This window comes from Heterocephalus glaber, unplaced genomic scaffold (assembly GCF_053883595.1).
Source record: "Heterocephalus glaber isolate CG9 unplaced genomic scaffold, H.glaber_assembly_v1.0 deba00001461, whole genome shotgun sequence".
Taxonomy (NCBI): domain Eukaryota; kingdom Metazoa; phylum Chordata; class Mammalia; order Rodentia; family Bathyergidae; genus Heterocephalus; species Heterocephalus glaber.
In genome coordinates, this window is record NW_028258308.1 from 27,727,167 (window position 1) to 27,752,571 (window position 25,405).

Genomic DNA, 25,405 nt, shown 5'->3' on the forward strand with positions numbered 1-25,405 from the left:
GAAAGTGAGCCTCATCATATGATCTAAACATTTTTAAAATAAGGGCAAAATAATAAATATTTACTCTATGCAAAATCCTGAGGGATTTAAGAGTGTTGACGAGCATATACAAATATCTCATAATGTGCTAAAATCTTGACTTATAGCCCTTTTCTCAGGAATTCAGCATCATTTGTGTATTTATTTTATTCTTCTCTACCTAATATGATCATAAATTCCAATAGAATAAGAAAATAAGAGCCATAATCCCCAGTACCAAAAAAAAAAAGGAGCCATAGGTTATTTGCTTATACTCAGTGCCACAGCAGCCAGAATGGTATCTCATAAACAATAATTTGATAAATATTTATTAATTTGACTACTGAAACAGAAAATCTGTATAATGAAAAACTAAACCAATGTGATATAGGGAATGTGGTGGCTATATGATACGTGGATAACATCAATACCGATCATTTTATAATTGTTCTCATAAAGAAATCAGATAAAGTAAAACAAGTAAACCATGATCTCACTCATATCTGGCATAAATAATAAGTTAAACTCACAGAAGTTGAGAATAAGTATAATGATGCTTAAAAGAGGCTGGGAAAGTGGAAGGGGAGGTAGGGGTGGAATCTGTACAGGTTTCCAATTTTTGAGGAGATTGATATAATTAAACGAGTTCAAACATCAGGCCATGCACACATTTAGTAAAATTTTAAATGATACCCCATAAATATGTATAATGTTTGTGTTTCATGTGTAAATTAAATACTAAATTTGAAAATAAAAATGCAATAAATTACAATTAAATTTAATATACATTTTTTACCAATTTGTTCCAAAAATTTGTTAAACTTTCTAATTTCTAAAAGAAACACTTGTATTTCTATCATTTTAGCAATTATATACTAATTTTATATTTTTAACTAATAAAACCTATTATTAAAATAGGAATAAGAATTAACTGCTATTTTAATTATCTGGCTAACATGTCTCAAAATTAACAAGTTTGAATGTGGATTAAATTATAATTAGAATATAGTGTTTCTGGGTTTTTAAAATTGTTTTTCTATTTTATTGATTTCTGTTCAGCTCTTTCCTTCTTTTTTTCACTTTGTGTATAACTTACATTTCTTTTTATGCTCTCTTGTACTATTTTAGGCTTTGGGGTTAGGTTGACTTTTAGACCTTCCTTTTCCTACATAAACATTTAAAGTTATAAATTCTCCTTTATGCTCTGCCTTGTCTATATCCCACAAATTTTGACATGTATATTTTCATTACCATATTTATATATAAATAACATTTTCTAATACTTCCTGGGAATCCTCTTTGGCCCAATAATTATTTAGAAGTGTACTAAATTCCAAATATTTGGAATCTTCCTGGTTTTCTCTTTGTAACTGGTTTCTAATTTAACCCCTCTGTGGTCAGAGCACTCGGCCTACAGGACTTCAAATTTTTCAAATGTATTGAGGTGGGTTTTATGGCCAGCAAATGTGGTCTGTCTGATGAGCATACCAGCATCTCACAATTCTGTTAGTTTATACCCACAAGACCATATTACAATTTTTGAACAGTTACATTGTTTATGAAAACAATGGGAAAGGGCAAAAGAAAAAAACAACTTCTTTTTCATTTATCTAAGTATTTACATTCCTGTTTTTCATTGTTTTCTGAAAATCTTGAAATTCTGACTGGTATCAATTTTCCTCTGAAGAAATTTCTTTAGCATTTCTTAGAGTGCCAATTTGCTGGTGAATAATCCTCTAAAGTTTCTTTTAAATGAAATGTCTCTCTCTATTTTACCTTTGGGGGTGGGGGTTACTGGGAATTGAATCCAGGCCTCCATAGATGCTAAGTACTTGCTGTGTCACTGAGCTGCACACCAGCCCCCACGTTTATTCTTAAGTGATAGTTTCTCTGAGATGACAGGTGTTATTTTTGTTGTTGTTTTTGACGTTTTGATTTCAGGACTTTAAAAATGTTGCTCTACTCTGTTTGGGTTTCCTTGATTTTTAGAGAAAAGTCAGCTGATACTGGATTGTTGTTCTTCTGTATCAAGGTGCAGGTTTGGGGTGTGTGCGTCCGTTCCCTGCTTCCGGGAGGCCTCTTGTTGCTGTGTCCCTAGCTGGTAGAAGGCAGAATGATAAAGGCGGCGAACGTTGTGTTGTCACAGGGCAGAAGAGATCGACGGGGACAAACCCAGTTGACTCTTGTAAGGGTCCTCATGTAATCCTTGAGGGCTTCACCTTCATGACTGAATCGCCTCCTAAAGGCTGCACCTCTTAATATAATCACACTGGCAAATGCATTTCCAACAGAAAGCTTGTTCGGGACACATTAGACCATGGCAGCTTCCAGCAGATGTGCCTTAACATTGGCCTCCTTCTGTGTAATATATCTCGTATCTGCAACTTTTGGTGTTTCAACAAATTTGGTAAACTTTCAGTTGTTATTCCTTTAAGTGTTTTTTTTCTGTTCTCTCTCCCCTCTTATTCTGGTGTTCCAGTTACACATATATTTTACCATTTGATGTCATCTAACAGTTCACTAAGGGTCTGGTTCTTTCCAGTCCTCGCCCCCTCCCTCTCCCCTCCCCCTCCCCCTCTTCCCCTCCCTCTTCCTCCCCACCCCCCTTCTCCCCTCTTCACCTAGGGTATTTCTATGGATCTAACTTAAAGTTTTCTTATTCTTTCTTCTGTCACAGTCATTCTGTTTTTAGTCTACTAAGTGAATTCTTATTTATGAAATTGTATTTTTTAAAATTTGGTTCTATGTTTCTATTTGTTTCTTCTTTGCTGTTTCTATTTCCTTGTTCAGACTTTCATTTCTCAGCTGGTGTTTGTAGTCCTTAAAAGCATGGTTGTGTTCTTTCCCTGAGGGGAGTTAGAAGAGCAAATTCAAAATCCTTTTCTGTTAGGTTCAACATCTGGTTCATTATAAGGTTGGACTTGGTTGAATTTTTTTCTGTTAAGAATGCTTCCTAGTTTTTTTCATTCCATATCGTGTAATTTTGGATTGTGTCCTGAGTATTATGAAAGTTAATTTGTGGAGATTCTGGATTTTTCTTTTCTCTAAGGAGTATTTTTTCCTTTGTGTTAGCAGATCATAGTCTCCTCTAGACCTGAATGCACACTCTTTTTCTTGGATGAAAGTCTCAGTTCAGAATTTCTGTGGTTGCTGCTGTCTTCAGCTGAGCCACTTTGTGTCTGTTCCATGGTACTTGGGTCAAGGTTCAATCAGAGACGTGGGAAGGCTGAGTTGGGATCTTCTCTCTTTTCCCCTTGTAAGTGTCCCTTTCTCTTTTAAGTGTCCATTTTTCTGGTTTTTCAGAAAAAAATCAGGCTGCAGGGTTGTTTTCATGTTTGTCCCTGGTATTGCTGTCTGCGCCGAGTGCATACTTCTCTTGGCCTCAGGCTAAGACCTGGGCATGGGGACTGACCAAGTTGCGCTCCTCGCCTCTCCCTCCAGACAGCTCACAGTCTTCAACATGAGTCAGGGATGGTGAAACTTTTAGAGCCTTCGGTGATAGCACACAGCCCACTGCGACATGCGTGCCCCAGGTTGGCCACCCTTGCAAAGCCATCTGCCCCTGCTGTTCCCCAACACTATACAGGTAGTTGCTTCTGTGTCCTGTTCAGATTTTGTGGTTGTTCTGCAGGAGCTGAGTCCTCTGGGAGGGTCTTGGCTGTTACTTCTAGAAACAGAAATGTAGGGCTCCTATTTGCCAGGGAAGATGTTCTTCAACTTACAATGGAGTCACATCCTAGTGAGTCCATGGACCTGCCCTAGGTCATTGTCCAGTCCTGGGTAACATAATCAGGATACATGTTCTTCCCTGCAGCTGAGACCTCACGTGGTTTCCCTGGCCTTGATTACTGCTCTTTGTACTCCAATCAGCAGCTGCACATCAGCCTCTGAATAAACTGTAATTCCTTCACTGTGCGGATGCTCTCAGCCTTCTTTGGTACATCTTGAACTTTGGAATAGAGCACCAGAGCCACTGGGGGCTTCTGGCTTCAGACCCCTCGGTCTGTGCTGTTCAAGGCCAGAGTCTTAGTAAGAAACACCTGGCCAGGGTGAGCATCTCAGGTAACAATCAGAATCATTCAGGGAACAATCCAGAAAAAGGAAGTTATGGCTCAGCTGTGAAACACCCACCAAAGGTCTCACTGCAAAGGTCCTGGGTTTTATTTTGTAATCATTCTTCCATTATTGAAGCTTTAAGCTAAGCTAGGCTTATTCTTTAGTGCTAAAAGTATATTGACAAGCCCCAAGGTGAGTGATTCTAATCTAAATTCCAAAACTGAAATAGAGTCAAAATACAGTAATGATTGGTACAAATTATTCATTTGTGTACCAAAGATAAAAGCAGATTGCCTGAGAAGATCTTTACAAGTCTGCTCAGTTTTCCTTTCAGGGCAAGAGAAGTATTCTGAGTTGACATCTAGCACTAATCAACAAACTGAGATGAATTGACAAAGTAAATAAAATAGTAGTTTGGGGAGTAAGTACTTATGTTGCCTTCAGTTCTTTGATTATTAAGAATAAAAGACTAGGAAAGATGGGCCGGGGATTTAGCTCGGTGATTCTGCCACCTGTCCTGCAAGCGGAAGGACTGGAGTTCGATCCCCAGTACCAAAAAAGAAAAAAAAAAAAAAAAAAAAAAAAAAATGACTGCGAAAGAATACTTTAGAAGTTCCTAATATGGTGTAGCAAATACTTTTTGTAAAAATGTGGATTTCTATAATTTACTTCAAAATTTTTCATTATTCAATATGCACCAGGTTCTGCACTAGGTTTCATGTGCATTTTAACCTACACTTGTGGTTTTTCTTTGATTTATTATAAACTGTGATGCTGTTTCGCAGTAACTGTGCATATTTTAAAAGGCCAAGAAAATACATACAGGGTAATTGATGAGGATATGATAGTATATTTACCTGGAATTATACAAGTATTAAAACTCTTCTTTTCAAAAAAATTTTAATTAATAGATAATTAAATTATTGTCACTCAGAGTTTCTTCACCCTGTTGTGAAAACAATGAAGGTCATTATGTGATTTCCATTGTCCAAAGACAGTTTGGATATGAGATCCATTAACTGATCCAAAAATAATAAAATCTGGACCTGGAATCAGCAAAATGAAGTAATTTAATGTTTAATGACATAATTGACATTTTTGTTATTCTCATTCTCATACAAATATAGTTGAAAACTGAAATGCTAAGGATTTTAGAATCCAAATTAATCTCTGGAAACCCATAGCTCTAATTTACATCAATTCTGTATTCAAACAAAATCCACCACTCTTTAAATAATACGTATTTTCCCCTGGGTGATCTTGCCAGTGAAAAGGTAAATTATTATCTTGTTATTTTTTGCTCCTTGAAGAAAAAAAAAATCTATGCATTTATCTATCTACCTGTCTATCATCTATCTATTATCTATCTATCGAAAGTTAAGTAGTATATTTTATTTTATTTTCTCATCTGTCCTTTCTCCTCCTTTTCTCACAACCTCCCTTCTCTTTTTTTTCTTTCCTCTCTTTTTTGTTTACTTCTAGTATGTATTTACAAATTTATTTAGAGTTATCAATGAGTGAACATTATAAAAAGCTTACATTTCCTTCAAATCTTGAGAACACTGACCATGAGTTGATCAAGAGAGTTAGTTGCTCTAACGTAAAGGAACAAATTGCAATGGAGGTGTAGAACAAAAACTAATAGGATTTGCAACTGAAGAAAGCGCATCACAGTCTGGGAATGATGAGACAGCAAGAGTTCTGCTATGTTCCGGTGGTAGTTTATGGTGATTATTTTTTCTTAATATACATTTCTCTTTAGTTCTACATTCTATCATTAAAATTACAAGTTATTAATAGGTACCTACTGTATCTTTAGCAATATTAAATAGTTAGCTAAAATGAACTACACAATACTTACATCTGTAAAAGTTTCTATTTAGTAATTGCATTTGCAACTTTTAAAAAATGTGTTCCTTTCCCAAAATATTGAGAGAGTTCTAGAGAAGCAGGCCACTAAGTTTTTAAATTTGATCATTGTGTAATGTCTTTTTAAAAATAAATTTTAAATAACTTTATTATCAAACACACACACATACAAAAAATGAAAACCATTCAAAGAAGAACAATGCAAGGGTAAAAAAGCTACAATAATATTCAAATACAGTAGAACTCAATCAAAACAAGATTGAAAAGCACTTAAACATTTTTCCATATAACTTATAAAAGCATCTCAAGCACCAACAGCACACCAGAAGATGTGATTTGTTTCAGAAAGATCCCCCAAACCAACATTGAACAAATAATAATCTGGGAAAAAATTCCAGTTAGCAGACTCCACATAAGCCAAATTTCTCCTTAATTTGAATTTTGATACAGTCATATTTCACTCGATGGAAGCACAATCCAAGAAATATGTTATTAGGCCATTTCATCCATGTGTATTCTTAATTACACTTTCAGTTTCTCAAAGAACTAGGCTTAGAGGTCCCATTCAACCCAGCTATCCCTCTGCGGGGTATCTTCCCCAAAGAATTAAAAGAATCTTACCACAGCGATATATGTGTACCCATGTCTATAGCTGCACAGTCCATAATAGCAAAATCTTGGAAACAGCCCAAGTGCCAATCAACTGGAAACTGGATAAAGAAGATGTGGGTTTTTTTTTATAAAATGGAGTACTACTCAGCCATAAAGGAAGAAAAAATAGAGACATTTATAGCTATATGGGTGCATATTGAGGCCATCCTCTTAAGTGAAATAAATAGGACACATATGTGTACATTGCATAATATCTTAAACCTAAACGTTATTGGGATTTTAGGCTGACTTGAGAAAGACAAAGTACATAGGACAAAACAGTATAATGTATGAATGGAGTGGGAAAATACATCTCCACATCAACTCTATTTTACACTACTATGCCTTATAAAACATTTGTACAAATGTTCATCACTTATCACATTACAGAAAAGATAAAACATTCCTGAAAAATGTAGAGGCACACCCATGTCCTACACACTGCCTTGTGTACTTATACAGTGGTCTTGGTAAATATATTGTGTAACCATTGGTATTTGTCTTAATCATTTTGGTCTTTAACATCTGTATCTTTTATTTATCAATGATATACTCATTAAATATAGTGTAAAGGCTTTATCACAATGAAATATTTGCCTTATTTATTCTGCAAATCAACTTTATATAAATTTGTATTTATGAATTAATATATAAATAAATTTTATGACCACATATATTATATATATGCATTTTCCTTTCAAATTTTTGGATTACTGTTTTCCTTCAAAGATTTCCTTTTTCTATACTTAGATATTTCCTGTTCTTACAATTTTTTGTTGTTTATTTGTATAATAAGTTATTCCTTGATTTTTTCCCCTTGAAATAAACAAAATTAGGAAATTCTTCCTGAACATTCTTCTAATTTTTAATGAAAATTAGTTTGGTATTTATGCGTTAGTTTTAGTATTTTGAGTAGATAAATCTAGAAGTTGTTTTGGGGAAATGTGTTAAAGGCTAACTTTATTTTCTTCAACACAGATACTCAATTTATTAAGGATTATTTGTTAAGTACCCTAGTAATTTCCACCTTGAGATAAAATTTAAATTTGTCAGATATTAATTTCTCATAAATATTTTCATCCATTTAAGATTTTAATATGTTCCATTAGTCAATTTTTAAATTTATAATTGCAATAATATTAATTAAAAGTATTAACTAACTTTTGCAAAGTACTTATTTTTAAACATTTCCCACTTTATCTCCACTCAAAAGAAAATTGAATAAATGTACATATACCTCACTAATTCCTCCAACATGTGATTGTTAATATTTAAGGTATATGTACAGTTTCTTTTCTTTTTTAAAAAAATTAACTTTGCAAAGACATACATGAGATTAAAATGTACATTTGCTGCGTTTTGACAACTATATACACTTGTGTAAACCAGATACCTTTCAAGATATAAATCATTGTTTTAAGAAAATTTGATCATATTCCTCCCTATTAAATTTTAACCCCACTCAACGGGAAAGGACCTCTAGTCTCATGTTAAAGAGAAGCTATGGGTGAAATTCATTTAACAATAAATATTAATATCATATGATATATACTCTTCTTTGTAAGGTTTCATTCACCCAACATAATTCTGAATTTACCAGAATTTCTGAGTGGTTATATCATTTTATGTCTCCACTAAAATTAGATGAAAGTTTCATTCCTTTCATACTGTCAACAATATTTGGTGTTAGCAATATTACTAAATCAAGCCATTCTAGTGGACACTTATTGGAGCCACATTCTGTTTTTTGTGGTTTTTTTTCACATTCTGGTTTTAATTTGTCATTACCTGGTGATTAAGGTTATTACTCAGTTTTTCATGTAAACATTGGACAACTCTGTATTTTCTTTAGTGAAATGTTTGGTCAAATATTTTATTCATATTTTAATCGTTTTAGTATTTTAAATTAGAAGAGTATTTATCTATCCCTACATCAGTCTGTGTGTGTGTGTGTGTGTGTGTGTCTGTGTATTATTTTCTCATACATGTATTCTAGATTCATTTCCTCAAAGGCACCTTTTGAATGTGAAGGTATTTGACTTATATTTTTTAATATTTACTTGTTATTGCTTTTTGTGGCTTAATACTATTTTACTGACTTTCATGTCACAGAGATATTTCCCTTTAAAAATTTCATGTTTTTTAATTTTTATTTTTGATGGTGGTTCTTGGCAGAGATTGAAGTTCATTTTTTCCGTATAGATATCAGTTCTTCTGACACCATTTTTTATAACACCTTGCTTTTCTTATTAGATCACTTTATTGTCCTTGTCAAAAATCAGATGACCACACAAGGAAAGGCCATTTATGGAAGCTATTTTATCCCATTGCTTGATTTATTTTCCTTATCCTATTCCAGAACTTGATTACTACAACCATGTAGTAAATTTTTAAATTCTCTAACATTGTTCTTTTTAAGAATGTTTTGTCTATTTTAGGAACATTGGCCTAGATACATAATCCTGAGGAAATATCCCAACCACCATAATATTCAAATACTTTGTAGGTAAAGTATGAATAGAGTGCCCACTTCTTCACAAGAGATAATCCACAAAATTTTAAACATAGAGTATTTTCCATTTTTAACATTAGCTGTTATTGCATTATTACAATTATATGGCTAACTCACTAATAAAGAAGGGCTAATCTAATGATGTTTTGTCATGAATACAATATTATATTTTTAAAATGCTTTACAATTATGGTTTTATTTATTAGGTAATTGTGTTCCAGAGAGTTTAACTAGATTTAAAATTTGAAGTAGAATCCATGTGTAGTTTCTTATTCAAATTTCTACATTAATTCTCTCATTATGTTGATATAATTCTTGCACATAGCAATTAAGTTTCAGTGAGTTTATATCTCAATTTCCCAGGTTAATTCTTGGGAATAATTTACATGTCTTTATAGTATGCAGCAACACTTTCAATACAGAGAATGTTTTTTCTAATATCCTGCAATTTATAATATAGCTTCCAGAATCACATAGCTATAATAACAATCTTATAAAATATCATTAGTAAAATGGTCCATGAAATATATAATTACATAATCATTAACCCATTTTGATAAGCTGACATGGCTACCAATATGTGATGCTTCCTTGCTATTTTTTCAAATCATTTAAACTTTGTGTCTACATTTGTTTGTTTAATAATATTCTTTTGAAACATAATATAATCATATGAATATCTAAATGCAGTGTGTTTTGAAAAAGTGATGAAATTGCTGTGGTTACAGCCAAAGATTACTTTCTTAGAATGTACAGAGTTTACCCTCTTGGAGTTTACATGGAGGCACGGGATAAAATTCATACAATATTTATGTGAAGAAATATCTTTTTACTCTATTCAAATAGTTTGTGGATAGATACTTACAGATCCAGGTAGTTAATGTGTGTAAACATCCAATTACAAATATCTACACTAAATGATTCAGATACAATGCAGCTGTAAATGTTCACAATGAAACTTTGCTATTCATAATTGTGTCAATTTTCAAGATTTATAAGGTCTCCATATATATTGTTGTCCTGTTATGATTTTTGCCCACAATAACTAGTTTGCTCTTGTTAAGCAAGAAAAGTCATAAAATAGTTCACAAGTTTGCTTTAAGTTTTATGGCCCTAAAATGAATTTGACTACAGCAACATATTTATTTTATAATAGAATTTAGAAACCCTCTAAATATTTTACATACTCTTTAATTGAACACACACTAAACAATTTTAGATTCTCAGTGCCTATTACTTCCCTGAACACTGGATATTATTCAAAACTGATATATTAGTAACAAACATAATTTTACTTAATCTTTACTACTTTTAATTTTATCAAGATTTGCAATGTATATAGTTATAACTTCCAAGTCTTTACTGCAGCATTTGAGGAAATTGGGAATATATGTACAATTACAGTTACTTTCCTAATACTGTTTTGTATCATGTGGTGCATAAATATGAATGTGGTAAGCCAAAAAATTAGTTACAAAAAGAAGTGAAGATATTCTTATAAAATCTAATTTACATGTTTGGTGTTTAACCACCACCTAAGAACTAGAGAACATGGGGAAATTTTGAGATCAATTTTGATTTTTCTCCCAATCTCCTCTATCCAGTGGATCAAGAAAACATTTTCTTAATAGATAGGAATAAATAAAAGATTCTCTTTTATCTCAGTTTTCTTCTAGTGTTGTATTAATGTACAGAGTCATTTTCATGACATCAAATGGGCATGGGTTTTTTTCAACTCAAAATGTCCATGAACTTAGGAAAATCAATAGGTTTCTATCATCTTCTCTATCTTCCATCACTGGTGCCAACAGATTGCACTCAGTGAATGGAAGAACAGCAAGGAGTACAAGGAAATGGGACAGAGGAAGACATGCCATTAACATATTAAAGTATTTTCTTGCTACATATTTACTCCCTTTAATTTTTATAACAAAGCCCTAAATAAACATCATAATTGTCAATTTGGAGAAGATGAAATTGGGGTTTATTGATGCTGGCTTACATTCCTAAGCCTGGATTTACTCAGCTCCCAAAGTTTACTGCCTTTTTAACAGATATCCTCTGAGTGTGGTAAATGTGCTTTACGCTATGGTTACTCTGGCTGTGAATACCTGCGGTCTAACATGAATAGTAATATAATGAATATTTTCTGATTAAATAATTAATAAAGAAGAAAAAGGAAACCCTCACACACCCAGATATACTTATTATATTTAATTTTTCCAGTACTGAATATCATGCAACATAAACCTTTTGCATATTTTATATGCACATTTAACCATCAAATATATGAATAATAACCTCAAACTTTCATTGGAAACAAGCTGAACTATATGAATTACTGAATAAATAAATGTGCTTTTCCTTCCATTATAAGCTCATCAAGTTGTGTTTTCTTGAATATTAGATTCATAATCTGTTTTAGAAGAGTAATTCATTTTAAGTTCCTACCCATCTACTGAGTGAGTAGCTCAACCCTATCCAAATATTTATAGATATAAATATAGCTATAGCTAATACCAACAAATGGAACTAGGAAGGACCTCAGATACACTTATTAAGGTAATGTGTGTTTGAGAGTGTATCAGGGGACAACAGATACAAAATACATATTTCAGCATTCAGATATTGAAATTTGGATAGTGTATGTTTTTTAGTGGTAGAATTATGAGTGATTTTTTTTAAAGATTTCAAATGTTGTTTGAAAAATGTGTTTTTGTTTAAAGCAAGAGCAAAACACAGACATTTCTTAAAAATAGATATTCAATCCCTGACCTCTCCAGGGATTGCATGAAGATGTCACATGGCTCCTGAAGATGAAAGTTTCAAATGCATTTTAAGGCATGATACAAAACAAATCATGTGAAAGCTTTGGAATCACTTCTAAAGCTGACTAAGCTCTTTCCATACCACTTTTAACTCCCTGTGTTTGACTTCTCTACTGAGGAGCTGAACTTCAGAGATCTCTCTGATGGGGTTCTTCTTGCAAAGCAACGCTGGCTCTCTTGCCTCAAAGGAGACCAGTTCCTCTGGGTTATGGGGAAGGTGAGCTTGATGGGCCTACCAGCTGAGGGGAAAAAAGCTCTGGCATCTCAAGAATGGAGCATTTATCAAAAAAAAACCTCACATAGTATACACTAGCTTTTCTACCACTAATATTTTTATCACTGCATTCTAGTATCTGTATACTATCCCCCATTTGATTTTTCTTTCTCAGACTAATGTCATTCTATGGATATTGCACAGGACCAAGGGAGGTCATTTGATACAAAAAATATGCTATGTATTTATTTTAATTAATTTCTAGAAGTGTAATAAGTACTTTGAAATTTTTCTACTTTAAAACATTTGCACACTTTTGGAAGTTTGCAATATTAATGAAATTCATTAAAGTTTTCATCTTTGCAAGGCTAAGACTGTTTATTAAAGAGTACATACATCCTAAATTATGCCTATTTATTTATTAAAACTCCATCATTAATATTGATAACATATAAAAGATTTAAACATGTAAGCTTATTTTGACCTACTTTTCATTACAAAGGGAAACAACATAAGAAATTCTTACTAAATCATTATACAAATGAGAGTAAATAATTGATGTGAACAAATTAGGATTTTCATAATAAGTCAAAATAAATAGGGCAATAAAATATTCTAAAACTCATTTTAGGTTGAAATTATGCTTGAAATGGCAAAGATTTTTATTTATGCCTACTTGTAGCTTGTTTGATTCATTGTTTTCAGTTGACTAATATTGTCTTTAGTTCATTATAATTTTTTTCTCTTTACTGTTAATGATTCTATTCATTTTCCTCATAGGCTTGAATCACCAACCAGGTCCTTGATAATGGAAGCTCCTCGAGGAGTCCAGGTGAGAGCTGCTGCAGGTGACTTCAAGGCTACCTGCCGGAAAGAACTACATTTACAGTCTACAGAGGGGGAGGTGAGTTGCCCTTGGTCTTCTGAAGGTGTCTCCTTTCAGGTTATAGGCATAAATTCCAGATGGGACACACAGATCTGCTTCATGAGAAAGTTTCAATCATGGGGATATTAACATTTCTTAAATATGGAATTCAATAGACCTAGCTCTACTTTCCTAAGTAAAAGGTCTATATATTCTACTGAAATACATACACAAAGTAGTTTTACATGAAGTGTCTATATTCTTGTACTTCCCAAATAGTCAAATAAATATATTACTATCATGATAATATCAAAAATAAAGATGCTCTTTGTTTTCTCTCTTCTTTTTTAGTCATCAAAAAAGTTCTTCAAAAGTTTGATCAATAGATACTAATTTATTGTACATAGAAGCAGAAAGTTCTCCTGCACTATTGCACAAAAGCTAGGAGAAAGGATTTTGAAACTTTTCATCATAAAGAAATGGTAAATCTTTGAAGAGATGTCTGTTTAATCAGATTTGAGCATGAAACAATTAGTACATTTAGTGAACATTGCATAATACACCATTAACATGTACAATGTTTATTCTCTCAGATAAAAATAAAATCAAAATAAATAACAAAAATCTTCATCTAGAAAGTACTGTAGACATTGGCTTCTTGGTTTGTTTCTGTATTAATGGTATTCAGATTTGTGTAAAGAGAAAAATAAGATTTACTTTACTATTTCTTTTAATTTTTCATTTCCCGGAAAGTTATATACATGCTAGTATTTTCTTGCATCAAATAACCCTTGCATGTGTTGTCCCACTATTCCACTATAATGTCATAAACTACATATATTTTATTTGTATTATTTCTTTTATAGTTTGATTTTGTTTCTACATGTTTATATTTTTGTCAATTCTGGAAATCCCTCAAGCTGTCTCTTCAGATATAAACTCTCATCCATTGTCTTTGTGTTCTTTTCTTGTAATTCTGAAGAAATGTATTTTTGTTCTCTTACCAAATCTTGGAGCTTCTCCTTCCTAGTTTCTTTGTTTCTCTACCCATCATTCTATTTAGGCACTATATTCGTGTTCACATTCCCAAGAGCCTCTTCCCTATCTAATTTATTATTTAATCCACACATCTTTCTTTTAATTTTATATAGGATTCTTATCTGTTCTTTTTCAAATCTGATTGGACATCTTAGTGGTTATTCTTTTGCTTTGGGGGATTTTGCTTATTTATTTTTAATTCTACCTTAAGTATTTTATATCTTATATGGAACTCATTTAATGCTGTAAATTTTCTCTACTTTATAAAGTAATGTAAGGATCTAAATATAATATAATACTATTACTATGTTATTTCCTTCATATTTCCGTTCTCTGTATTTTTACTTATTTGTTATTTCAAGCTCTAAAGGCCAAGTTGAGAAGAAATAGAAAAGAAGGATGATTGGAAAGAGATGCTATGGATGCATTTCATACATCTAAGATATAACCATGTAATGATTAATTAATAGAATCTTACCTTCTGTCATTATCTTAATTGTTGCTTCAAGACATATTTTAATTGTATGTTTTGCTTCCTTTTTATAAAAGTAGTTACTGACAGTATCATATTAGCAACTTAATGGATAAAACAACATAAATAATTTAGAAATATGCTTAACAACACTTTAAAAATATATGTGTAGGGGCCGGGGATTTAGCTCAGTGGTTTCACTGCCTGCTGCGCAAGCGCAAGAACCTGAGTTCGATCCCCGGTACCAAAAAAAAAAATATATATATATATATATATATATATATATATATATCTGTATATCTTTTCAGGATTTTTTTCCACTACAATTGCAAACTACAAAATTTTGTCCACAACAGCAAGATTGAAATCTTTCTTAAACATCTTGCATCTTTTAAAAAAGATTTTTAAATGTTAATCATTAAATTCAAATTATTCAAAATCAATATTCCATAGTAAGTATCAGTAGTACTAATCTCTGTTCTCTTATTTATGAGCCATGTACTTACATACTTTTATTCAATGCATCAAAATAATCATTTGATTCAAAGACAGGTTAGCCTTTAATTGTCAATTGAGTATTATGCTTTAAATAAATCATAGTCAGAGATTTTAATCTATGGTATATTTTTATATTAAAATAAAATAACTGAAAGATACAATATTTTGTATTATAATAAGCACATAATTCTACTATGAAGAAGTGTGAAATTATATAAAATATTTCTCTTCTAATTCTACACTGACATCACAGAAAGACAAATTAATAATTTATAATATACAAAAATAAAATGTCACTACTATTTGTTTTTAAATTACTTAATATCAGAGCAAACATTATATTCAGATACCCAAAATACTTCATGAAATCTAGCATAAAATTTTATGTAAAAGTCTTTACTAAAGAAGATTGACAGGCTGGGGATTTAGCTCAGTGGTTTTGCTGCCTGCTGCGCAAGCGCAAGGACCCGAGTTCGATCCCTGGTACCAAGACAGTCATTTTCAGATATAATTCTGCAAAGAATTACAAATTCAGTCCTAAAAGAAACAAGAGTCATAATTTTACATAGTCTAATGTAGGTGTTATAATAGTATAAATAGCACAGTAACACACAATAACATATGCAACAAGATCACCAAGGTAGAATATTTTACTTTGACAATTAATGACGATTTACATGAGTGTAATAGATCTGATTTAAACATGTTAAAATGGGAAAATTAATTTTTTTTTGTACTGGGGATCGAACTTAGGATCTTGCGCTTGTGAGGCAGTTGTGGTGCCATTGAGCTAAATTCCCAGACTGAAAATTAATTCTTAATAGAATGAAGATGGTCAGCTGTGACTTAAAATCTTGTATATGTGATTCTTAGACTACGAAAGAGTTTTAGAACAAATGGATTATATGGTTTAGAGGACAGTATAAATACACCTATCAATTTTAGAAATTGGAAATTGAGCAAAATTATTGTAACTTACCTTAGCAGAACAGGAGGTAGTGAAGCTAGTCCACACTGCAACAAATGAGAGGCTCAGGAATGCTGTGTTGGAAGAAATCAATAGATAATAGCCCTTCTTACCTCATAATTTATTTTCATACCTCAATCCAAGAAAATAGCATTTTCTATTTCAAGTAGTCTTGTTTGATGAGTTTACTGATTAATAAAACTTCTGTCCTTTACATAGGTGAAACTACAATTTGGATCTCAGAAGACTATGTATGGAATTGAGTATGGTCATGTAATTGGATACTGTCTAAAATGGCCCCTAAGTGGATGGGAGAGCTGGATACCACTACTGTGGCTGCACACGTCAGGTCACTTCCTCTAAAGCTTATTCACAGTGTGGCCTCCACAGTTTGTGTTTCTTTCTGAGGCTGCCACTTGCAAGCCTCACCTGTATAAAAAGCACTACTTTGCACTTTATTCTCCTAGGCTACACCAATTGAAAGACAGCCAGTTCCATAATTTGTGAAAGTCAGATGTGTGGCATGATGTAAGCGCCCTGGCAAACTACCAGAATTAATTGACAACACTTATTTTCTATGCTTAATAAAGAATGCACCATCTACAAAATGTCACAGAAATTTTATCAATCCCACTTAGCCTCCTTTCCATTCTTTAGCTTTCTGTATTCCTCTTCTTGTCTATGTCTTAAGGATTTTTGTCCTCAGTAGCTGCTCTTCATGTTTCTTCAAAGCATACTCACTTCTGAATTTTCTAACCAAAATCACACAGATGGGAAGTTTACCGTCTTAAGATTTTTGAAGCTCAAAAATATTTTTTCTCTGTAAGCATTAAAAAAAAAACAGAAGTGTGGCAAAGGGCTGACATAAGGCTTACTTGTTCAAACTCAACATATAAAAGCAGCCAATCATTCCTCTTTGATGGAAAAGTAAGCCTGAAATGTATCAAAAGTTAGTGTTACACTCACTGTTTCCCTCTGCATGGAAACATGGAGCAAGAAGAAATGAGTCCCAAAAACCTTTCCTAAAAGATGCATAGCATTTGCTTAGCTTTGTGCACTTCTTTCTTTCTTATTAAAAATAAGACAACAAAGATTTTCTTTAGAACTTAGAACAGAAATAATTTCATTCCCTTTGATTTTCCCATCCTTTAATAAGAAAGTATTGTGCAGTAATATATTTTGACATTAGATACCTACAAACAAATTTTGAATCATACCTTCTTAACTTAGAATACTCTTGGTATGACTTACTCACATATATTATAATTTATTCATTTATTGAACAACTATTTGTATTATATAAAAGTATGTATACAGGATCAGACAACTTGTAAAGTTACCAAATGATACAGCATAATTTTCTTTTTATAAGAAGGTTACAGTTTAGTAAAGAAAATAAGATATAAATTTTATTATAAAATAACATATTCAGAGATCGACAGCATCATGTATTACAAACAACATTTAATTGTTATGGGAGGGCCAAATAAGAAGAGTCCCTCTCTCTTGGAAGATTAGGGAAGATTCTTGAAAGAGAAAGCAGATGAACTTGGTTTTGATGGAGATCATATTAGAATGCCACATGGGACAGACATTTCCAAGGTGAAAGAAGAGCATCACATCACTCACCGTGCATTGTCATAATTGTATGCATTGTTCTGTGGCCCTGAACCAAAGGCAGCCCTTCCCCTACCCTTTAGGCAGAAATCAGCTTTATAACAATAGCATTAAGAAATAGGTATGGAAAATTGTTTCTTTACTCATTCAAATCCAATTTTTCTTTTGGAAATTTCCCCAAGCATAACAAAAAATATATGATTGTTGTCCCTGAAAGTCTTGAGTCCATGATCAGTGATTTCCCATGTTAAAAGATTTAGCAAAGTCACTACTGAATGAAGTTAATATATTTAAAACTCTGATTGTATACAAGGATTATCTGTTATTAATTATGCTGATTACCTTCTTAATGTAACCTCAAGACTGAGTCAACATGCTTTTCTGAGTTTTTAAAAAATAGGGCAAAGGTATTTTTTGATTAATTTCCCAACTCTTCAGAAATGTCATCTTCATTGACATTTTCATATCTTTGTACACTCTTTAGACATGCTTAAGAATTTAAATTTAGAGACTATCATTAATTTTCTGCAGTGTCTGAATAACTGGGTTGGCCCCTTAAGCATATTGTATAATATTACTTTTCAGATTGAGAGCTTTCTGTCAGAATGCACTAGCTCTCAAAGGAAAAGACAGCTGCAACGTTTTGAACTATAACATAGGAATATAATTTGTTTATTCAACAAAGCATGGCAGTTAAACCAACAGAATTGTTTTTAATGTAGTCTCTCTTACCAGATCATGCTGCAAAACTCTAAAGGATGCAGAATGGTGAAATGAATTAAAATGCAATTTATTTTCCCCCTAGATATTTCTAAATGCAGATACAATCCGGCTGGGAAATCTACCAACCGTCTCTTTTTCATCTTCTTCATCAAGTTCCTCAAATTCTCGACAGACAGTGTATGAACTCTGTGTCTGCCCCAATGGCAAACTTTACCTTTCTCCAGCAGGAGTGGGATCCACTTGTCAGTCCAGTAGCACCATCTGCTTGTGGAGCTGAAGTGACTGATTTCTCCTCACACCAGAAAAGCCTTTTGTTCCTGTTCGTCTGCTTCACAGTTCTGCTGTTTCCCTTGTGATCAGTCCAGAGTTTCTTCAGATGGTCCTCAGAGCAACTTGTTCCAGTACAAGCAGGAATTCGCCTCCACCTTCTCTTATGATTTATCAAACTGCTAACATGTACTGTGTGAGTGACCTAACAGTGGAGAAGTCACCTTCAGCAGGAAAACTGGATCATAACTTTTGCTCAAAAGGGAGAATTAACATAGGTGCCTTTGCTATATGAAGTGAAGCACACAGTTTTAGATTTTTGCAGAATCTGGATATGAACTACACAGATAAACATTACATAGATGAAATTCCCAGTATCCAACAGGAAGATGAAATGGTTAACCCTGTATGAAAACTAATTCTACAGTCCAAAAGCACAATTTCCATTCATCTTTTTGGATGTAAACTTTTATCCTTGAATTTTAAATATTTGAAGCATTGTAAAATGCTTGCTTTACTAAAAATTAAATTCAATATGAATTTTTAACAAAACAAAACAAAACAAAACAAGATACAATCCCTCCTTGAGTTTTGTTTCTTTAAATTCAGTGTGTTGTTACTCTTTGTCTACTAAGTCTAGAATTTTGTACATTAGGTTATTTTGAAAGCACTCAGCAATATAATCTTTACATAATTAACACAATGCCATTATATTGTCATTTGTCAAATCTGGATGGCCTTATATTGTATTTACTTGGCTATTGCATGTGATGTATTTGCTTTCACAAAACATTAATTTATTGCAATGTAAGGTAGGATTAAGAGGGACATAACTGATGGTGTGGAATCCGGAGATCACTTCCTTAAAAATTCACATGCTATCCTTTACACTTAGATTTCAATAGTACAGATTTTGTTTTTACTTTATGTTTGATTTTGACTGATAAAATTCAAACATCCTCTCAATAAATATTTATATGATGCATAATGCTGAGAATGGATTCACTTTCCATCGGGCTATCATCTTCAAAGTTATTATCCATTACTTTACATTGTAAATTAAGATATAAGGAGGCTAGAATTAAATATTCTTGACTAAACAGTAAAAAAGACAAATTTAATAAATATTTTGAAAGTGTGTTTACTCCATTAGATTAATTCTATAAGGAATTTAGTCATATTTCTCTTTAACTACTAACTTATAGTCATTTCTATTAAACTATTAAGCTATCCCAATAAAGATCAAAGCTCCTTCCATTCTCTACTACCTATTTGTGCAAATTAGCTCCTAATAAGTAACTTCAAAATATTGTAGATTGGTTTATCACAACACTCCTCAATTTGAATTTTTGAAACCTACAAAATCTAAATATGTAAATCTGTTTTAAGTATTTCCTACTATAGGAAGATGACTTGATTACCCTAAGGTAAATCCTTAATTTTCACTTGTCAAACAATATTTTTACCCATATGCACACTATTAACAGGTGTGTAGAAGTTTCATTTTGGGGATTCCTGGCCACCAGAATTTTGAAGTTCAAGTCTCCACAGCTCAGAGTAAAGTGGAGACTGCACGTTGTTGAAGTAGTTTGGCTAATGATAGTGGGGAATTATGCAATATAAGCAGGAAAGTGAACCATTGTCCAAAATTTTTTCAAAATGGAAAAGTTCCATTTCACTGAATGAATTCTGAATTCAGCATAAGAGTCCTAAATGTACTTTAATTTTATTATTTTTAAAATAGAGCTTGACATGTGTTTTAAGGGTGTGATATAAATCTTTGATTAAAGTTAGAAGAAAAGTTCAGACACATAATTGCTTAAAACCTTGCATCATAATATGGAGTTTAATTTATCCAAATTCAAATATTAGAATTTAAAAAGTGAAATTCAGACATTAATATTTGCAAATACACAAAGATTTTGAGAAATTGTGGGTGCTAATCACTACTTTCTGTTAAGGAAAACAATTTGCATTAGTGTGAGACATAGCCAAGTTCTATAGATCCTAAATTTAAAGCAACTGGAAAGTTTCTTAAAGGTGAACCATCCCCTGGATTAGTAATGCACCCTTTTTCTTTGTTCTTTTATTCATCAGTTGAGCTGACTTGGTAATCTGAGATTGTCGTCTGGCTTTGGCTTACTCAACTGTACAAAAAAAATATATATATATTGAATCAAATGTCCTCCTGAGGTTCCTTCCTCCTCTAATATGTTCTGATTCCAAGAATTAAAACTGTAGATTGTAGAAGGGAGCACTGGAGACTTGAATTATTTATCAAAAGTGGTGAGAAGATGAAAAGAGTAAAGGGAAAAACCAGTGCCAGCGATAGATTTTCAAATTCTCCTTCTCAAAAGTGTAAACAAAATTCAGAAGTAGCATAGAAACTTGAAAATTTAGATTAGTACGTCCAAATAGTGTAAAAATATCTGCTCAATTAAAAAATACAAGAGTGATTCCAAGATTTTTCTATCCATCAGTAAATTATTGGTTGGCTTGCTTGGCCAGCTCTTTTAGTTTCCTCAGAATGAAGTGTAGATCCCATCTCAGATTTTAGGGTTCTGCTGAAGTCTGAGGAGACTGATTCTAGAAGTGCTTGATTTCATTATTAAACACAGTTGGTTCTTTCATGATATACAGGTCCCTGAATTGCAATCTACTCAAATACATTCATTATCTATTTTCCTAGAACCATTTTCACACCCAAAAATATGTAAATGTAATTAATGCACTTTACAGAAAGAATGAAAAATTTTGGGTTCCCTAAATTACATTCAGAAAAAATTATTCACTTAATGTGTACTATATGCTACTGATATATATGCTCATCTATCTTGTTACTCACATCTTCATTTTGAATTCTGTTTAGCAAGGAAGGCAAGAAGTGAAGAAGGAAGAAAGGGAGTCAGTAGTTTTTCTGGCATTTAAATTCTTTCCAGAAATGGATAGACAGAGAGGTATTTGAGTTCAGTTTGAGAGAGGTGTTAAAAAGAGAAACATTAAGGAGAAACATTCTTTTCTCTTTCAGAATATTTCAATAAACATTTCAGAAAATTTTTTAATATTCCTGGTTCATTTCTACAGTTTATTCAAGACACTTGTTAATTCTATTATTTTCTTATCTTATGATCCATAAGTGTCATAATCTAGTAGATAATCATATCCAAATTTTAGACAATTATACAATTCAAATTTTACGACAACTTAGTAAGCTTACAATATAGAACCCACATTCTCTGAAAAATGGAGCCAGAAATTTCAATTCCAGTTCTAGTCTTATTCATGTCAATTTCCTTAAAAAATACATTTATCTCTTCCATTCACTTATTTGTGAGAACACATCAAACTAGAAGTGTTCTAAACTTAACTAATTCACTTAACAAAATTCACATACATGTAGTTCAGTATCCTTGTCTGAAGTAGTATTTAGCATTGTCTTCAGTACTTTATGAAGCTACTTATAAATGTGGTAATACAAAGCTTTCCAATATCCTACTGTATTCCTTTTTCTCTTCTCCCTCTTTTGCTATATTTCAATATTAAGATAACTTTGGGGACTTCATGTATGATTGACAAACTTCAGTATTATGATTAATGTTAAAAAGGGAAAGAATATATTTGGATCTTATTCAAAATATTTAGGAAATTAATAGGCATATTTATCAACCATAAGCATTCTTTTTATTTTTCTATTATTATTTACTTCATCCTGCTCAAAAATATTGGTCTTTTTGGAGAAAAGTTCTTTAGATCACTGAGGTCAGCTTCCGAATTTTTTATCATGTTATGCTACTGAAAACTTCTACATATTCTACCATATTAAGGACTCACCTGGACAGTGGCTCCTTTCACCAACATAATATTTGGGCCATAAAAAGATCCTGATGAATTATATCATTACAAACCTGATTCTCTGTTTGAGGTAGCAATGGTTTGGAGAGTGATGCATATAAGCATTTTAATTTATAGCAGATGCTGTCCATAACATAATAGTAAATTATTAAATTAACAGAGAAGGTATTTAGTGGGCAAATTCTCTATACAACTATCAAATCCAAACTCACACTTGTGTTTTATATGAAGTAAAGTCATGTCACCTTTTTCTTCCAGTAGCTTTGGTCTAATTAAAATTGCTCACGTGACCATATTTAAAGATACATGGATAAATTACTTGCTGTATGTACTAGTATATATTATAGTTGTAAATGTTGCAAAAAAATCATTAATGGAGTAAAATAAGATTTTATTTATATTTCTTTTTGAAAAGCTTAAATTAAATAGTTATTTCAATTATTTTAAACTACAGTTCATTAGTTGTTTAAATGTCAAAGACCAAAGACTGGGATTTCTATTGTATTCAGCTCTACAACATTGCTGTTTCAACTAATTCATTCAAATAAGTAGAGAGGCTTATAATTATAACATGAAATAATAAACATACTCCTGGCAGGATTCTGAGCTGTAGCCATTATGTTGATGATTTTACCATAGAAGGAAAACTATTACTGTGGTCCACTTATCTTTTATACATGCATAGGGAACTCCTCAGTGTTCATAAAACCAATGTATAAAGACTACATCCTAAAATAGGCTCAGGATGGATTAACTCAGCTGAGTTTAAACTTTCATTGCTTACTACAAATTCTTTGAAAAATATATAATTAATCTGAAATACTTTTAGAACCAGAGGGCTATTTTTTTAAGTGATAATTGATGCAGCTCCACTCTGCGAAAGTTAATGAAAAACATTAAAGGAATGAAGTATAATGAATTATATTTTTCTTTTTTTCAGTCTTAATATCTCATGTGTTTGAATATTTATAAATAAAAGCCAAACAGGGTTAAAGATGTATAAGGACATTTGCTATGGAAATATATAATTTGGAGTCTGAGCAATTCCTTATTTATACAGTTCTTTAAATCAGGTCCACGATTCATTTATTTTGTTTTGTAACTTTCATGTAAATGTTTTCTTGTATATAAGATATATGAAAAAAACGGAACTATTTTCTTACACATACTATGCAATATGTTTGTAAAATTGCAATATTACCAAAATTACAAAAGCTGTGCTTTTGTACTCTATCTTGCTTTATGTAAAATCAATCTTTTTCTATATAAATGGACTGTCTGTCTATAAACTGTAGATAACATATCGATTCAGAAATCAGTCTATTGTATCTTTTGTTTAGTTTGGGGTGGATTGGGGTATATTTCTTTTGTGTGAAACTACAGTAAAATTTTGGCAGTTGGAAAGTTTTATTGCCCTCAAAAATGAGACATTTTGAAGCATGCAATGAGCTCCTTCATTTAATATCTCTCCTGTAATTCTTGTATTTTGTCCTAATTTTGGTGCTACTGTGTAACCATGATTAAATGTGATAGTCAAGCAAGAGGATCAAAACTCATATGCTATCATTTCATTTATTTTATTGAGAATAAAAACATTTGAAGTGGTTTGAGCATTATCAGTGAATAGAGACTTTCCAATTATGTGTTGTAAATATCAATCTTATTAAGATATGAGTTTTCATGAAATTAAGTTTAATATATATATTTATATTTAGCAGGGCATGATAGCATATGCTTGATATCCCAGCACTCTGGGAATCTGAAGCAGGAAGATGACAAGTTTAAGCCTAGCCTGGACAACGTAGCCACTTAAGGAGTCCCTGTCAAAAAAGAAAAAGAAAAAGAAAAAGAAACTAGAAAAGAAAGGAAAGGAAAAGAAAAGAAAAGAGAAAAGGAAGGGAAAGGAAAGGAAAGGAAAGGAAAGGAAAGGAAAGGAAAGGAAAGGAAAGGAAAGGAAAGGAAAGGAAAGGAAAGGAAAGGAAAGGAAAAGAAAAAAAAAGAGCTGGGGATGTAGCTCAGTCCAAGAGACTGGGTTCAAAAAATCTCTATCATTGCAACAGTAATTATCCAATATGTGTATTTGATAAAGATGCTTTTCTTATGAAAATTGGAAAAATTGTTCCTATTTCATATATGAGCAATAAAACTAAGGAGTTTAAAGTTATTTAACAGTAATGATTGCTACATTGTACCAAATGATTAGGCAATAGTTTAACCTTTCTGGAATCTTTTTTATTTGACTTTTGGGATGAGATGGTTATGTGTGTAATAAATCATCCCTCCATACATATATACCCAATTACATTGAAAAATACACTTACATGTACAACAGTGAATAGAAACCTATGTTAATCGGGATTTAGATATTTGATACATTTCTTCATTTCTTTATGACATACAATACAGCCACCATAATTTTTGAGATAAAAGGTGTAGACTTTACTACATTTTAGCAATATATCCTCTCCAATGTTATAGATAATTTAAGACTGATATTTTTTCTCATCAGTTCTAAGAACAACGGTATTCATTGAAAGCAATTTTTTCAGGGAACTCTTTTTCTTTGTTGATCAGATCTCTGTATACACTAGTTGAGATATTTAAAACAAAAACAGAACAGTTTACATTCTGCAACAAGATTATCAAATTTTAATCCTAACTAGAGCACAAATAAATCTTTTTGGTTTAGAGGTCGTATACATTCTATAAATTTGCTTATGCTCTAACAAAATGTTTTAATGGGTTCAATAAATATGCATCAAATATCTGAATACTTATTTCCAGGAGAACCTCAGGCTACTCTCCCACAATACTATTGTCTTGTTTTCGGTAAACTTTCTTTTCTTTTTAAGTGAGGTGAAGGAGAAAAAATACTCACTCTCAGCACTTCTCTGAGCTATTTTTTGCTTCCCACCAACAAATCTCCAGACACCAGTTGGGTGCTATGAAATTCAGGTC

The 25,405-nt window shown here is 32.0% G+C and overlaps 1 protein-coding gene across 9 annotated transcripts in view; it reads left to right on the plus strand.

The window, feature by feature from the left end:
• Positions 1 to 24,974, plus strand: part of Sgcz (sarcoglycan zeta) — a 994,036-nt gene extending 969,062 nt beyond the window's left edge. For 7 of the 9 annotated variants that reach the window (XM_087217208.1, XM_087217206.1, XM_087217207.1 and 4 more), the window contains 2 exons: positions 12,929 to 13,052; positions 18,411 to 24,973. In XM_087217208.1, the coding sequence (XP_087073334.1) occupies positions 12,929 to 13,052; positions 18,411 to 18,605 (319 nt within the window). In that variant the 3' untranslated portion in view covers positions 18,606 to 24,973. Of the gene's footprint in view, positions 1 to 12,928; positions 13,053 to 18,410 lie in introns of all 9 variants that reach the window. The other 2 variants (XM_087217210.1, XM_087217211.1) reach the window with 1 other exon arrangement.
• The last annotated feature ends 431 nt before the right edge of the window (positions 24,975 to 25,405 follow it).